Source organism: Jaculus jaculus, chromosome 12 (assembly GCF_020740685.1).
Source record: "Jaculus jaculus isolate mJacJac1 chromosome 12, mJacJac1.mat.Y.cur, whole genome shotgun sequence".
NCBI classification, from domain to species: domain Eukaryota; kingdom Metazoa; phylum Chordata; class Mammalia; order Rodentia; family Dipodidae; genus Jaculus; species Jaculus jaculus.
In genome coordinates, this window is record NC_059113.1 from 63088612 (window position 1) to 63105444 (window position 16833).

Genomic DNA, 16833 nt, shown 5'->3' on the forward strand with positions numbered 1-16833 from the left:
ACTCTACTATCATACACATACATATGTTATAATAATTTTTGCTTTTAACTATCTCCACCTGAAATGATTAGCCATATTCCATTTGTCTTGCATAACCTATGAGGTTTAGTGCATAGAAAGTGATGCTGACTAAAGATTCATTGAGCTCAAAGACTCCAAGTAAGTGGTTGAGCTATTAGCAATGTTTACAATGTTCACAAGACTGGGTGGGTGGTACATTCTCTTAATACCAGCATTTGCGAGGCTGAGATAGGAGGATCATCATGAGTTCAAGGCCAGCCTCAGCCAGAATGAAACTGTGCTTAAATTAAAAAAAAAAACTTCAAACATATTAGTGGTAAATTAATTTTATTGACTGATGAAAAACTAAAGTGATAAGAAGTTTGGACAGTAAACAATAATCAAGTTATGTTGGAATTCTATATTTCTTTTTAACTTTAAGCCAAAAGAACATAAAGTTATAGACTATTAGTGAGCTGGTTGCTTTTAGTTCCTTCAGAGAGAACTGCATAGCTTAGCAGTTGTATAGCATTAAATACACACATTTTTGCAAAAACCTGAAAGCTTTAACTTTTGTGTTGACTTCACAGGTTATTCAATCACCTACACTGGTCTGACTCAGAGTTTCTTTTCCCTTTTCTGCCACCCTGTAAAAAAAAAAATAGAACAGATTATTGAGGAAATACCACCTGGGGTCATTTTCATTTTAATATATGAGGACAAAAGTATTTTGGGATATACCACTAAATTATTTTTATTTAATTATTTTTATAAATGTTATTGAAAATGGTTAAGTGCTTCTATATGAATTTATGTAGGCTTAATTAGTAGGATCTTAAATGTTTTATTTATTAGAGCTCATTTTAACATTTTAGAACTTAAAAAAATGTAAAGTCTTTGATCAACACAAAAATAAACCATATACTTCACTTGGTCATTAAGGGCAGAAAGTTTAGTAATTCACGTCTTTATTTTTTGAATAATTCAATTTATGACTCAAGTTCTGTCTAGTTTTGTTCATCTTAAACAGCATTACAAATGTGATCTGTAGACCAATAAGTAGGTTTTACTTTTTTGTTGCTCCGTGAATTAAACCTGTAATCTGTTGCATATGAAACATCATTTATGGTATTTGTCTTGAGGTTCCTGACAGCTTAAAAGAACATTCTTATATACATTAGTTTTAACATTTTTCTGCTTTATTTCAATTTAAAAAGCAAATTCTTATTGTAGAAAAGGTACAGAACTGTATAACCTACCCATCATTTTAACCATAAATATTGCTTTCAACTATTATAAGAGTTTTGTAATTTTATTTTTTACAAACTATGGCAATGATATCCAAACTTAATTCTATGTAGCAATATTTTAAAAATTCTTGTGGCATTGTCCCGCATCTATAATTGGATTATAGTATATAATTCAAGAAACTTCCCAGTGATTCTGACTCCAAATACTCTGTTTTAACTGTAAAGGGAAATGTTATCTGGAGATATAACTTAGGATGTGACGGTACACGCGCCACTATGTGCCTTCCTTCAGTGTCATCCGCAGTCCCAGCTGTACGCATGCCAGGAGCGATATGAACATGCACAATACATTTGTAGAGATGATTATCAAAAGGGTGGCTACCCTAGGGCTTTTCTGAATAACTCTGGTTATTGCTATACATAGCAATATGTAGAGTACCTTAACATTTTCTAAAATGTAAATTGTCTGGGCTAGGGAGATGGATCAGTAGTTAATGGCTTTTGCTTGCAAACCCTGAAAGCCTAGGTTTTATTCCCAGTACCTGCGCAAAGTGAGATGCACAAAGTGGTGCATGTGTCTAGAGTTTGTCTGCAGTAGCAGGAGGTTCTGGCTCACATGCGCGCACACACATACACACACACACTCTCTCTCTCTCTCAAATAAATAAAAAAATAACAAAACAGCAATATATTATATGGTGATTCAATTTCTGCCTAAAAACAAAACATTTATTCTTACATTGTATCTATTCCAAATGTTTATAATTAAAACTCTTCAAAATTATAACGGCATACCTGGTATTTGGCTAATTCTGCTTGTAATACTTTCACCTTAGATCGTTCTTGTTCTAATGCAGCATGAAGTGAAGTCACCTATAACCAAGTAGAAACAAAACTGTTCATTTAATACAGTAATTCTGAATAATAATAATTCTGATAAATTTTGACAATTAGATAAATATGAATCAGAGAAGCTCTCGATATTAACAAGGTATTGCACAAAACTAAGACAGCTATGGTAAGCTTACTGTTAGAAGGCAGAAGGATGTGAAGGAGTGTGTGTCTATGCTTGTTTGTGTATTGGCACATGTGTTGTGTGGGTGTATGCACATGTACCTAAAGGCCAGAGGTTGACATCAGGTGTCTTTCTCAACTTTGCTCTCTACCTTATTCTTTCACACAAAGTCTCTTGCTGAATTTACAGTTCACCAATTTGTCTAAACTAGTTAGTCAATAAAACCCTAGAGATTCTGTCTCCACTTCCTCCAGCACTGGAATTTCAGGCAAGCACCACAATGCCTGGAATTTTATATGGGTGCTGGAGATTTGAACTCAGGTCTCTGTAGGTCTATCTTTCCCAATTCTTTTATTTTTATTTTTTTATTTTTTTTTTGGTTTTTTGAGGTAGGGTCTCACTCTGGCTCAGGCTGACCTGGAATTCACTATGTAGTCTCAGGGTGGCCTCGAACTCACAGCGATCCTCCTACCTCTGCCTCCCAAGTGCTGGGATTAAAGGCGTGCGCCACCACGCCCGGCTCTCTTTCCCAATTCTTTAGCACATATTTATCTCCTTTAGTAACATAAACAAGCTTTATTTAACACTATGTAATAATAAAGCATAATTTGGCCTAGAGAGATGGCTTAGTGGTTAAGCACTTGCCTGTGAAGCCTAAGGACCCTGGTTCAAGGCTCGATTCCCCAGGACCCATGTTAGCCAGATGCACAAGGAGGCGCATGTGTCTGGAGTTGGTTTGCAGTGGCTGGAGGCCCTGGTACGCCCATTCTTTCTCTTTCTATCTGCCTCTCTCTCTCTCTCCCCCCCCCCCTTTCTCTCTGTCACTCTCAAATAAATAAATAAATAAATAAATAAATAAAAATAAACCAAAAAAAACATTTAAAAAATAACAAAGCATAATTTCTACCATCTTATTTCTGTGTTAATAAGCTATATTTCAAGAATAGGTAACAGGAGGGGATTATGACCAAAATGGGATTACATACATGGGTAAGAAATGTCAAAAGTTTAAAAAATTGAGCTGCGTTTCTATTTAGCAAGAACAGCTGAAGAAAACTAGTCACATATGCTCCACAGCTTTTTACCTGGATAGTCAGCTCATTCTTGATACTCTGTGATTCATCAACTTGCAGAAGTATTTCTGCCTTGTCTTTCACTGAAAATAAAATTTTAAAAAAGGAAAACAGCAGTGTTATTTTTTTCAGTCACTCAAGTACTTTAGTGAAAGCACATGTAAATACAGTGAAGCCAGAATGACTTTGGGCCGAATGGATGTAGACCCTGCACAGGTCTTGTTTCTCACGTAGGAATTTTAAGTTTTGTGGTGTCAAATATTAATTGCAGAGATATGATTAATTTTTCCATCTGCATTAACTAGGATGACCATATAAGAAAATTAAAATAATTTACATAGGAAAGAAAAATGTTAGACTCAGGCATAATGATGTACTCGTTTAATCCCTGCACTTGGGATGCTGAGGTAGGAGGATTTCTGTGAGCTCCAGGTTTCTTGGACTATAATGAGCCCTGTTTCAAAACAAACAAAAATCCCCAAACTAAGCCAGGTGTGGTGGTGCACACCTTTAATCCTAGTACTTGGGAGGCAGAGGTAAGAGGATTGCCAAGAGTTCAAGGCCACCCTGAGACTACATAGTGAATTCCAGGTCAGCTTGGGCTTGAGTGAGAACCTACCTCGAAAAACAAAAAAAACAAAAACAAAACAAAACAAAACAATTCCCAAACTAAAAACCAAACTTCAGATACTTTAATTAATTTATTTACTGATGGATAGGGTCCTGCTTGGAGCCCAGGCTAGCCAATCCTTTTTCCTCAGCCTCCATGCCTGGCTTCTAGGTTCATCTTTAAGCAAACTTCTATTTATTTATTTTAAAAATATTTTATTTATTCATTTGAGAGAGAGAGAGAAAGAGAACGCACACATCAGGGCTTCTAGCCACTGCAAATGAACTCCAGATGCATGTACCACCTTGTGCGTCTGAATTACGGGGGTCCTGGGTGATCAAACCTGGGTCCTTAGACTTCTCAGGCAAGTGCCTTAACCGCTAAGCTGTCTCTCCAGCCCACTGATAGCCATTTTTTTTAAAAATATTTTATTTATTTTGCAGGGGGAGAGAGAAAGGGGGGGAGAAGTATATGAGCATGCCAGGACATCTTGCCACTGCAAACAAACTCCAGACACATGTGCCACTTTGTGTATCTGGCTTTATGCAGGCACCAGGAAATTGAACCCTGGTTGACAAGCTGTGCAAGCAAATGCCTTTAACCACACAGCCAATTCCCCAGCCTGTAAATTTTTTTTTTTTTTCAGTGTTGAGATCAACTTCAGGGTCTTGTGCTCACTAGGCAAGTGATCTACATGTAGGCTATATCTTTGGCACTGTGAGAGCCATTTTTAAAATTTATCTGAAAGAGAAAGAGGCAGAGAGAGAAAGAATGGGCACAGCAGAGCCTTCAGCCACTGCAAACAACTCCAGATGCATGTACCCCCTTGTGTGCATGTGCGACATTGTGCACTTGTGTCACTGTGTGTCTGACTTACGTGGGCCCTGGAGATTAAAAAATGAGTTGTTAGGCTTCACGGGCAAGCACCTTAATCACTAAGCCATCTCTCCAGCCCTGTGATAGCCACTTTAAAAATTTTTATTTATTTATTTATTTGAAAGGGGGTGCACCAGGGCCCCTACAAATGAACTGTAGGTACATGCACCATCTTGTGCATCTGGCTTATATGGGTTTTGTGGAATCAAACCTGGGTCCTTAGGCTTTGCAGAAAAGTACCTTAACTATTAAGCCCTCTCTCCAGCCCTTAATTTTTTTTTTTTTTTCGAGGTAAAGTCTCACTCTAGCCCAGGCTGACCTGGAAATTTATCTGAGAGAGATAGTCTCAGTCTGTAGTCTCAGGCTGGCCTCAAATTCATAGTGATCTTCCTACTTTTGCCTATTCCATGTTGGAATTAAAGGCAGCAACACAATGCCTGGCTCTAATAGCCATTTTTTATCTATTTTATTTTTAAAATAATTTGTTGATTGATTGATTATGGTGTTCTACCACTGAGATGAATCGCCAGCACTTTATTTTTAAACAGTGTGTTGTTGCCCAAGTTTGGTCTTGAATTTACTATCCTTCTGCCTCACAAGTGGGATTATAGGTGTGTACCACCATGTCTGGCTTTATCTTTTTTGGGGGGCGGGGGGTTGAGGTAGGATCTTGCTCTAGCCCAGGCTGATCTGGAACTCATTATATAGTCCCAGGCTGCCCTGGGAACTCATAGTGATCCTCCTACCTCTGCCTCCTAAATGCTGGGATTAAAGGTATGTGCCACCATGCCCGGCAAAGAGAGAGAGAGAGTGTGAGAACAAGAATGGGCATGCCAGGTCTCCAGCTGCTGCAAACGAACTCCAGACACATGTACCATCTTGTGCATCTGACACTATATAGGTACTAGGGAATTAAACCGGGTCATTAGGTTTGGCGGGTAAGCACCTTAACTGCTAAGCCATCTCTCCAGTCCTAATCTACGTTTGAGAACAACTTTTCACAATGGTTATTTAGTGGGCAATGTTATTTTTACCTATTTATACACCATATACCTAAAGAACAATGCTATATATCATTTATCTAATTACAAATATGCTTCCTAAATATTTTTCTTCATAATTTTCTTATTTTTTACATATATTTTTTGAGGTAGAGTCTCACGTTAGCTCAGGCTGACCTATAAATCTGTAGCTACAGGTTGGCCTGGAACTCACAATGACACTCCTGCCTCTGCCTCCTGAGTGCTGGGATTAAAGGTGTGCTCTACTATGCCCAGCCTTTTTTCCTTTCATTAAAAACTTTTAAAAAAATTTATTTGCAAGGAAGGAGAGAGAGAGTGAATAAATGCAAATGAACTCCAGATGGATGTACCACTTTGTGCATCTGACTTTTAAGTACTGGGGAATGAAACCCAGGCCTCAGGCTTTTGCAAGCAAGTGCCTTTAATCAATGAGCCATCTCTCCAGCCCTATAATTTTGTTCTTTAAATGGCCCACTTGGCACTTAATAAGAGGCATAAGCCTGAATTACTCTTAGACTTGATACCTAAACTAATGCCTTTTCCTATCACTCATCATCTCCTGTTTCATCACAGTAACCTGTGTGACAATTAACAGTACAGCTGGGTATGGTGGTACACACCTGCATCCCAACCCTTAGGAGGCCAAGGAAGGAGGAATGAGGCAAGTACCATAGCAAGTCCTTGTCCAAAAGAGAGAGAAAGAGGGGGAGAGAGAACTGGCTTAGGGAGATAGAGAGATGGCTCAGTGGATAAAATGCCTGCTACTTAGGACCTGAGTTTGCATCCCTAGAATATAAAGTAAAGCCAGATGCTGTATGTCAAATCTGTAATCATAGTGTACTGATGATGAGGACTCAGGATGGAATTCCCAGAAGCTTGTGGGCCAGTTAGCCTAGTGAACGCAGCAGGGAACAAGAGACCCTGAAACAAATAAGGTGGATAGCAAGGAGTAACACCTGAAGTTGTCCTCTGATCTCCACATGTGTGCTGTGACATGTGTGTACCTGCACTCACTCAAATGAACACACACCCAAACATACCAAAAATGAAAATTAAAAAAATGCAAGCTTGAATTTACTTTCAGTCATGATTTATAGTTTTTACTCATTTAATTTTTTTGTTGTTTTCTTTCACTTTTGTTCATGACTGTAATGACTACAGATATGAGTTTTACTTTTTTTTTTTTTCTGTTTGTTTTTGTCAAGGTAGGATCTCACTCTAGCCCTGTGTAGTCTCAGGGTAGACTCAAACTCACAGTGATCCTCTTACCTCAGTCTACCAAGTGCTGAGATTAAAGGCATGTACCATTACACCCTGAGTTTTACTTTATTCTCAAAATATTTGTGATTTCTTTTTTTGGTTTTTCGAGGTAGGGTCTCACTGTAGCCCAGGCTGACCTGGAATTCACTATGGAGTCTCAGGGTGGCCTTGAACTCATGGCAATCCTCCCACCTCTGCCTCCCGAGTGCTGGGATTAAAGGCGTGAGCCACCACGCCCGGCTAATTTTAATTTTTGTTGTAGATTTTTTTTTTCTGGTGATGAGGATTTTACCTTTAAGCCTCAGACAGCATGTTGTTTTGATATTATTTTATAATTCAAATTAAAGTTGGACATATCTAATTTTTCCTGGTATCTTTTTTTTTCTTTTTCTTTTTTTGGTTTTTGGAGGTAGGGTCTCACTCTGGTCCAGACTTACCTGGAATTAACTATGTAGTCTCAGGGTGGCCTCGGACTCACAGTGATCCTCCTATTTCTGCCTCCTGAGTGCTGGAATTAAAGGCGTGCACCACCACACCCAGCTATCTATTTATTTTTTATTTATTTATTTATTTTTCAATGTGGGCTTGTTTCAGTTTTTTTTTTAAGTGCCAAGCAAGTCTCATAGGCACTACAGTTGGAATATGACTTGTATGTATTAAGGACAACAGCCAGGTGTGATGGTGCATACCTTTAATCCCAGCACTTGGGAGACAGAGGTATGAGGATTGCTGTGAGTTCAAGGGCAGTTTGGGACTACAGATTGAGTTCCAGGTCAATCTGGGCTAGTGAGATTCTGCCCTGAGAGAGAAAAAAAGGAAAATAGTTTTATATTTATTTACACATTTTAAAATACTTGTGAACAGAGAGAGTTACAGAGAAGAGAGGCAGAATGGGCACATCAGGGCCTCCAACCCCAGTACAGAAACTCCAGATACATGTGCTTGCGTATTTGGATTTGCATGGTAACTGGAGAATCAAACTCTGGTCTTTAGGCTTTGTAGGCAAGTGCTTTAACTGCTAAGCCATCTCTCCAGTCCAATAGTTCTATAATTAGTTTTATCTAAAAGATTTCCTCATTTATTCATAGCTAATATATATATTCTTTTATGGATTATGATTTCTTTGCATAAATTTGATATTAAAAAATTAATGCACACTGGGCGTGGTGGTGCACACCATTAAACTCAGTACTTGGCAGGCAGAGGTAGGAGAATTGCTGTGATTTCGAGGCCACCCTGAAACTACATAGTGAATTCCAGGTCAGCCTGGGCTAGAGTGAGACCCTACTTTGAAAAAAAAAAAATGTTAATGCAGACACATTTTAGGGAAAAGTTGCCTACGGCAGCAGTAAAGGGAGGAAAGCCAGGTAAAAATCTCTACACTGTCCTTGACTGAAGCAACAGCAAGATGCCATTTTATTTAGTTATTTATTAAAATAATTTTATTTATGGGCTTGAGAGATTGCTCAGTGGTTGAGGTGCTTGCCTGCAAAGCCTAACAACCCAGGTTCAATTCCCCAATACCCACAAAGCCAGATGTACAAAGTGGCGCATACATGAGGAGTTCATTTACAGTGGCTAGGGTCCCTGGTATTCTCTCTCTCTGCTTATTAAATAAATAAATATTAAAAATATTTTTACTTGGGCTGGGGAGATGGTTTAATGGTTAAGCGCTTGCCTGTGAAGCCTAAGGACCCTGGTTTGAGGCTCGATTAACCAGGATCCACGTTAGCCAGATGCACAAGGGGGCACATGCGTTTGGAGTTTGTTTGCTGTGGCTGGAGGCCCTGGCACACCCATTCTCTCTCTCTATATCTGCCTTTCTCTCTCTGTCTTATCACTCTCAAATAAATAAAAATAAACAAAAAAATAAAAAATATATTTTTATTTATTAGTGAGAGAGATCCTCTGGTTACTACTAAACTTTGACAATCAATTGGTTTAGGACACCTTCAAATATACGTAGAGAGAGCGAAAACATACTTGAACCCCCCCCCCCAAGTTTAGCCCTTAGTTGAGTTTCCCATATGGGGGGCTCCCATCTATGTCAATGGATGCTTTCTTGCTTGTCTGATGTTTAATTACTGTCTGAATCCTGTTTCATAAAGCCTATCACCTACATTCCTTATACCAGCCTGTGACTGTGACCTGGGGTCCAGATGCGAATGCTTTACCACTCTCTAGACAAGGACTTGCTCAGGTACAGCTCAGATAGCAGAGCTGCTATTCCCTTCCTGTTTCAGCCTGAGTAGAGAGTTTTCAAAAGGAGAAATATACATGATCTGGTGGTTTGATTCAGGTGCCCCCATAAACTTAGGTGTTCAGGAATGCTAGATCCCCAGCTGATGGTAATCTGGGAATTAAAGCCTTCTGGAGGCAGTGTATTGTTGGGGGCAGGCTTATGGGTGTTATAGCCAGCTTCCTCTTGCCAGTGTTTGTTGCTGTTGTCTACCTGATGTTGGCCAGGAAGTGATGTCCACCCTCAGCTTGTGTCATCATTTTCCCCTGCCGTCATGGAGCTTCCTCTTGAGTCTGTAAGCCAAAATAAACCTTTCGTCCCACAAGCTGCTATGAATTGGGTATTTTCTGCCAGCAATGTGAACCTGATTGCAACACATGACCTTTGAGTATTAAAAAAAAAAAGTGTACAACATCTGAAGCCATTAGAAAAATGTGAATTAAAACTACTTTGATTTGGTAATAGCACACCCAGAAGCCATAAATTGTTATGAGAAAAATTTCAGTTTCAGGGATGGGATACCTTCCAGTGAGTTGTTGGCCAGGGTGGTGCCTGATGCCCCCAAACCTTACAGCCATTGCCAAGGCTCTTGGTTTCCCATCAGAAATAGATGGTAAGACCCTATTGCTGAAGACTCCACAGGCTTGGGCTGCTGGTCACTGAGAAATCAAGCTGGAGCTCAAATGAAAACTTCCTCCCTGTGGACAGAAAGCTGGAAAAAGCTATGCTGCATGCAGCCCTATGGGAGAGAGAAATCATCAGCAGTGATAAACAGAAGTGGACATTGAAAGCCTTAAGTTTGGCTATCCAGGCCTAATAAGCCAATGGGTGAAACAGTGGCATGTCTATGATGGGGGAAAACAACTGCTCTCTAATTGGACTGGAGGCCTACTCCATGGGACAGAATACATCTACATCCCTAATACTGAAAACCTAGTCAAAAAGCCTGTGGCAGGGGAGGTCATGAGCCCTAGAGGAGTAACACTGTTGTCTAGCTTTATGCATATATTATGCTCACCAAACTGCCCTGTAAGCACTTTTCTTAACATTCATACCCATATATTAATGCCACTCTTTTTGTTAGAGAAGCTTCTATTTTCAGATGGTGGTGACCACTGGGATGACTCAACAGACACCATAGTGTTGAGAAGAGGTGACAGAGGAGTGTTTAGCATTGAGACATATCTATCACACCTTCCAAGGCCCAGGGTCCATTGCAGAAGAGGTGGTGGAAAGAATGTAAGAGACAAAGAAAGGGTAGGAGTGCTTAAAATACAATCTTACAGAAACAAAATGGCCTGGATATCCATGATCTCACAGTGCCTGGTACTACCCTTCATAATAGGAGGAAAAGATGATGACATCAAAATAAAAGAAAGGCTAATTGAGAGGGGGAGGGGATATGATGGAGGGTGGATTTGTGAAGGGGAAGTAGTAGAGGCGAGGAAATTGTCATGGTTTATTGTCAATTAAAAAAAAAACATTTAAAAAGCACCTTGAGATTCCAAATGTGATGGTTAATTGACATTTGTCAACTTGATAGGACCCAGAATTTTTAAGAAAAAAAAAAATCTTTCGGTGTGGCTGTTAGAGGTTTTCTAGATCAGATTAATTGAGGTGGGAAGACCTATCTTAACTGTAGGCACTCCATTCCAAGGACCTGGGGTCCTGAAGTGTATAAAAAGGAGAAATCTGGGCTGGAGAGAGGGCTTAATGGTTAAGGCACTTGTCTGCAAAACCAAAGAACCCAGGTTTGATTCTCCAGGACCCATGTAAGTCAGATGCACAGGTGGCACATTTGTCTGGAGTTTGTTTGCAGTGGCCAAAGGCCCTGGTGTGCCCATTCTCTCTCTCTCTGCTTCTCTGCTTCTCTCTCTCAAATAAATAAATAATAAATATTTTTAAAAAGACAAGGTTAGCTGAGTACCACAAGCATTTTCTTACTATTTGTCTCTGCTGTTAAGATGTTGTGACACTGTCATCTTGCTCCTGTCATGCTTTCCCAGCCATCATGGACTCTACCTCAAAACTTTAAACTGAAATAACCCTTTCCTTCTGTAAGTTGCTTCTGGCAACTACAAATGGGGGCATTGCTGTGATAAACCTCACCATGTGGTTTTTAAGTCTTTTGTAACTGGCTTATGGGAGGAATGTGAAAGAATTTGGAACTCTGGACTAGAGAAGGCCACAGTGCTTTATGCAGAGCTTAATGGGGTATTCTGGTGGGAGTTTTAAAGACCAAAAGTCTGAAAGAATTGCCGAAAATGGAGGTTGAAGTTTCAGAGGAGAATATAGATTCTATCAGGAACTGGGCTGGAGACAGTTTGTATGATATTTTGGCAAAGAATCTGACTGCATTCTGCCTGTGTCCTGAGAACTTCAATAAAGTTGAATTTAAAAATAATGGACTAATGTGTTTCAGTGGAGAAATTTCAAGACAGAAAAGTATTCAGTATGTGGTTTTCTCTGCTGGCCTGATTTAAATTTAAAACGAAAGAGAACAAAATGCAAAGCAGAAAGATATAAAAAATATGAAGTTCAGCCAGGTGTGGTGGCAGACACCTTTAATCCATGCACTTGGGAGGCAGATGGAAGGAGGATCACTGGGAGTTTGAGGCCAGCCTAAGACTATATAGTGAATTCCTGGTCAGTTTGGGCTACAGTGAGACTCTACCTCAACTCGAACAACAACAACAAAAAAAAAACCAAACAGGGTGTGGTGGTGCACACCTTTAATCCCAGCACTCAGGAGGCAGAGGTAGGAGGATCACAGAGAGTTTGAGGCCAGCCTGAGAGTGAATTCCAGGTCAGCCTGAGCTAGAGTGAGACCCTACCCCAAAAAACCAAAAAACCAAATGTGAAGTTTGTCATGGAAAGAATTGTGAACAAGTTTAAAATTCCAGGCCTGGAGACTGCAACCATTTCAGCTATAATTGTTAAATTACCACCACTAAAGATAAGCCAACTGCTGTGCACTGGGACAGTAGAACAGATATTTTAAGATCAAAATCCAGCACACTGAAGGCTCAAGACATGAAGAATGCAAATTCTTCTGAAAGGAAAAGGCCAAAAGGAAAACAGGTGAAAGGGGTCTCTATTTCCCAAGAATAGCATAGAGAGGCAGCTACAACCGTTATCCTAGGCCAGACTTTATCTTGGGCTGATAGTAGAACTTGGAAGAACTCTCCACATGGTATTATATTTGGAAGAATGAAAGATGTAAGATGGAGGTCATGGAATATTTTACCATGGTTCCTGACAGCCACTGAGGGCAAGCAATGTGAGGCAAGGGCAAGTCCCTACAAGGAGGTCTTGTAAAGCCACTGCATGAAGCTGTGGAGGTGAATCTGATGGAGACCTCAGAATTTTGGAGATGCCAGGACTATGGGATAGCTGCTTAGAAAAACTATGGGCAAGTGGCAGATTCTGCTTAGGAGACAGGCAGCCCAGCTAGAGGGGTGGATCTACCCAAGCCTTTTGGAACCCTGAAGATTTTATCACAAGTTGCAGATACTGGACACAGGATTTGGTGTTTGCTGGGGTATAAGATTTCAGTCTTGCTTGGGTCTGATCACTCCTTGCTATGCTCCCATTTATCGTTGATTATAAATGTTTGTAATGGTACATGTTGGAAGTATGTAACTCGTTTCTTTAAAATATTTTTATTTGAGAAAGAGGCAGATAGAAAGAATGGACATGCCAGGGCCTCTAGCCACTGCAAATGAACTCCAGACACATGTGGGTACTGGGGAATCAAGCCTGGGTCCTTAGGCTTTGCAGGCAAGCGCCTTAACTGCTAAACCATCTCTCCAGCCCTGTAACTAGGTTTTTTTGATGTTATAGGAGGTCATAATTAAACAGTTTACTTGCATCTCAGAAGACACTCTGTACTAAACAATCTTAAATAGTTTGGAACTATTACAAACTACAGAAACAAAACAAATTGTTCTGAAGACAGGCATGGTGGCGCACACCTTTAATCTCAGCACTTGGGAGGCAGAGGTAGGAGGATTGCCATGAGTTCAAGGCCACCCTGAGACTACACAGTGTATTCCAGGTCAGCCTGGGCTAGAATGAGAACCCACCTCAAAAAAACAAAAAAAAAAAATATTGTACTGAATACATTTTACATTATGAGATAGCCATGAACTTACTGGGGCAAGGGGTAGAAGGTTATAGCTTACAGGTATTATAGTTGACAAGGGGGATTTGTGATGGTTAATCTCTGGTTGTCAACTTGACAGGATTTAGAATCACTATGGAAACAACTCAGCCTGACTGGGATTTTCTAAATCAGATTCATTGAGGTGGGAAGACTCATCCAAACTGTGAGTAGCACCATTCCATGGGCTGGGGCCCTGAACTGTGTAAAAGGGAGATAGCTAGTTGAACACCACCATCGTTCTTTACTCTTTTTCCTCCCTGACTTTGTGATGCTAGCTTCCTGCTCCTGCCATGTTTTCCACATCAAGATGGACCTTATGGAACTGCAAACTGAAATAAATTCTTTCTTTCTGTAAGTTGTTTCTGATTGGGCATTTTGACCCAACAATGAGCAAATAACTGACACAGTACTTTACCCCAGTCAGATTGGCTATCATTAAAAAAAAAAAAAAAAAAAAAAAAAAAAAAGCCACAAATGCTATTGTGGAGGTTTTCCAAAAAGCTAAAAACAGAACTACCACATGACCCAACTATGCCACTCCTGGGCTTATACCCAAAGGATACTACACCCTACTACTAAGATAGTTGCTCATTCATGTTTATTGCTTGTCTATTCACAATAAGAAATAGCTTAGTGGGGGTGGGGAGGGAGGGAATTACCATGGGATATATTTTATAATCATGGAAAATGTTAATAAAAATTTAAAAAAAAAAAAAAAGTAATTTTAAAAACTAAAAAAAAAAAAAAAAAAAAAAAAGAAATAGCTTAGAAGTCTATCAATAGGTAAATGGATAATGACAATGTGTTACATAAACTCAACTGAGTTTTATTTAAATGTAAACTAAACAACAATGAAATTATGAAATTTGCAGAAAAGTAGAAGTGGAAGATACTGAATTAGTAAGGCAGCATAGATTCAGTAAGACAAATATCACATGTTCTCTATCCTATGCAGATCCTCGCTTTGAACTATTATATGCAAGTGTTTAGGTGGGAATCAGTGTACAGATTCTCAGAAACAATAAAGAGGCCGTGAGAAGAGGAAAGAGGCTTCAAAATGGACAAATTCTAGATGCATTTGACCTACCAAAATGAAAAAATAAGATAAATATTATAAACAGATCTATAAAAAGCAATGTGATCGAAGAATTGATAATAATAATAATAAAAAAAATCTTTCAACAAAAAAGTCCAGTCATGAGGGCTGGAGAGATGGCTTAGCAGTTGGGGAGCTTGCTTGCGGAGCCTAACAACCTGGGTTTGATTCTGCAGTACTCACATAAAGCTGGATGCACAAAGTAGATATTGCATCTATCTGGAGTTTGTTTACAGCAGCAGAGGTGCTGGTACGTCCATTCTCTCCCTTTGCTTGCAAATAAATAAATAAAAATATAAAAGAAATTTTAAGTGCAGTTCCAGGCTACAGAGATGGCTTAGCAGTTAAGGTGTCTACCTGCAAAGACAAAGGACCCAGGCTTGACTCCCCATGACCCATGTAAGCCAGATGCATAAGTTGACATATGTGTTTGGTGTTTGTTTGTAATAGCTAGAGGCCCTGCCATGCCCATTCATTCTCTCTCCCCCCTGCCTCTCTCAAATGCATAAATAAAAATGAAACAATAAAAAAGTTCAGTCCAAATGAAATCAATGGTCAAAAGCATTGATCTTTAAGGAACACCAATATTTCTCAGACTATTCCATGCAATAGAAAAAGAACACTATCAGTCTTTTTTACGACATCAGCATTACCCTGAAAGTAAAAACCAGATGAAGACACAGCAAAAAAAGAAAAAATTAAATTAAAATTATAGACATTCCCCGATGAACACACATGCAAAAATTCTCAATAGTTTACTTGCATACCAAAATCAAGAACAGATTAAGGGATCATTCACCACTATCAAGTTGGCTTCATGCAAGAGATATAAGGATGGTTCAATATGTAAAAGCAAATATATGTAATACATGGTCATCTCAATAAGTACAAAAAAGGCTTCTGATAGATTCCAATACCCTAATGCCCTGAAAGACTAGCAATGCAAGGAAACATATCAACATAAAAAAAAACTGTATAAGGCTGGAGAGATGGCTTAGTGGTTAAGACATTTGCCTGCAAAACCAAAGGATCCCAGTTCAATTCTCCAGGACCCAGGTAAGCCAGATACACAAGGGGCCGCATGCATCTGGAGTTTGTGTGCAGTGGCTGGAGGCCCTGGCATGCCTACTCTCTCTCTCTCTCTCTCTCTGCCTTTTTCTTTCTTTTAAATAAATGAATAAAATACATTTTTTAAAAAAGACTGTATATAGCAAATCTAGCCAACTCAAAGCATTCCCACTAAAATCAGACAGAAGACAAGGGGATCTACTTTCTTCACTCTTACTCCATATAGTACTGAAAGTCTTAGTGAAGGAGAATAGCAGAAAACTGACTTATTTTAAGCAGTTTCACTTAGAGATTGAGACACAAATAGAACCAGGAGATGCCACCCCACATGTTATTTTGCCTTGACACAAGAATGGAACTGTTGGCAGAAACAGAACAATCTGGTGGAGACTAATCTACTTAAATTTACAGCTCTCCCTGCTGCCCACAGACTAGCATGTCATCTAGACAAACAGCCCTGCTGGGTTGGCTCTGGGATCGCCCTCCAGACCTATCAACCAAATGGGTCTTCCGCTTGCCTATAAAGTCTCAAGTCTTCTTCCTATGGAACATTCTACCCCACTCTGCCTACCTTGCTCAGTTCTGCGTTACAGTTTGGGTAACTTCTCACTTTGATTACATGTAGAACTTTTCTCTGTTTTCTGAATCTACCATGTATATACTTCCCTTATACTCAAGATCTATCATGTGAGTGCTCTTACCAACTCCAAGCCTGCTACCTGTGTAATTTCTGTAAACTCAGGATAACCATGAATGTAACTCTCTTCATTATTCATTTCTCCTCTGAATCTCTTGGTCTCTGCTTTAATATTTGCATTTCATATTTTCCTTGAGTCTCACCAATTGTTCTCTTAACTTCTCTAAACATGGTTGATGACATGCAGGTTCCTCCATAGTCTCTCTAAACAAGCTCATAGACTCTACCTTCCACATGCTTGTGGCTGTACTCCAATTTTTGGCCCCAAACCTCAATTTCTTTTGAACCTTATAAACTACATAGTGTTTTCACATAAGTGTGTTTCCTACTTCCCATGTGTTTATTACTCTGCTCTGGCTCCCAATCTCCCTTAAGTAAACCCCACAATTTGTGATTTCTCTCTAAATAAACTTAATAATTCATAATTAATTTTCTTGAGTCTGTCTTTATTAGTTATTTATT

The 16833-nt window shown here is 39.4% G+C and overlaps 1 protein-coding gene across 6 annotated transcripts in view; it reads right to left on the minus strand.

The window, feature by feature from the left end:
* Positions 1 to 331: 331 nt before the first annotated feature.
* Positions 332 to 16833, minus strand: part of Gkap1 (G kinase anchoring protein 1) — a 114501-nt gene continuing 97999 nt past the window's right edge. For all 6 annotated transcript variants that reach the window (XM_045131758.1, XM_045131757.1, XM_045131759.1 and 3 more), the window contains 3 exons: positions 3351 to 3421; positions 2046 to 2123; positions 332 to 647 (listed from right to left, as the gene is read on the minus strand). In XM_045131758.1, the coding sequence (XP_044987693.1) occupies positions 600 to 647; positions 2046 to 2123; positions 3351 to 3421 (197 nt within the window). In that variant the 3' untranslated portion in view covers positions 332 to 599. The remainder of the gene's footprint in view (positions 648 to 2045; positions 2124 to 3350; positions 3422 to 16833) is intronic.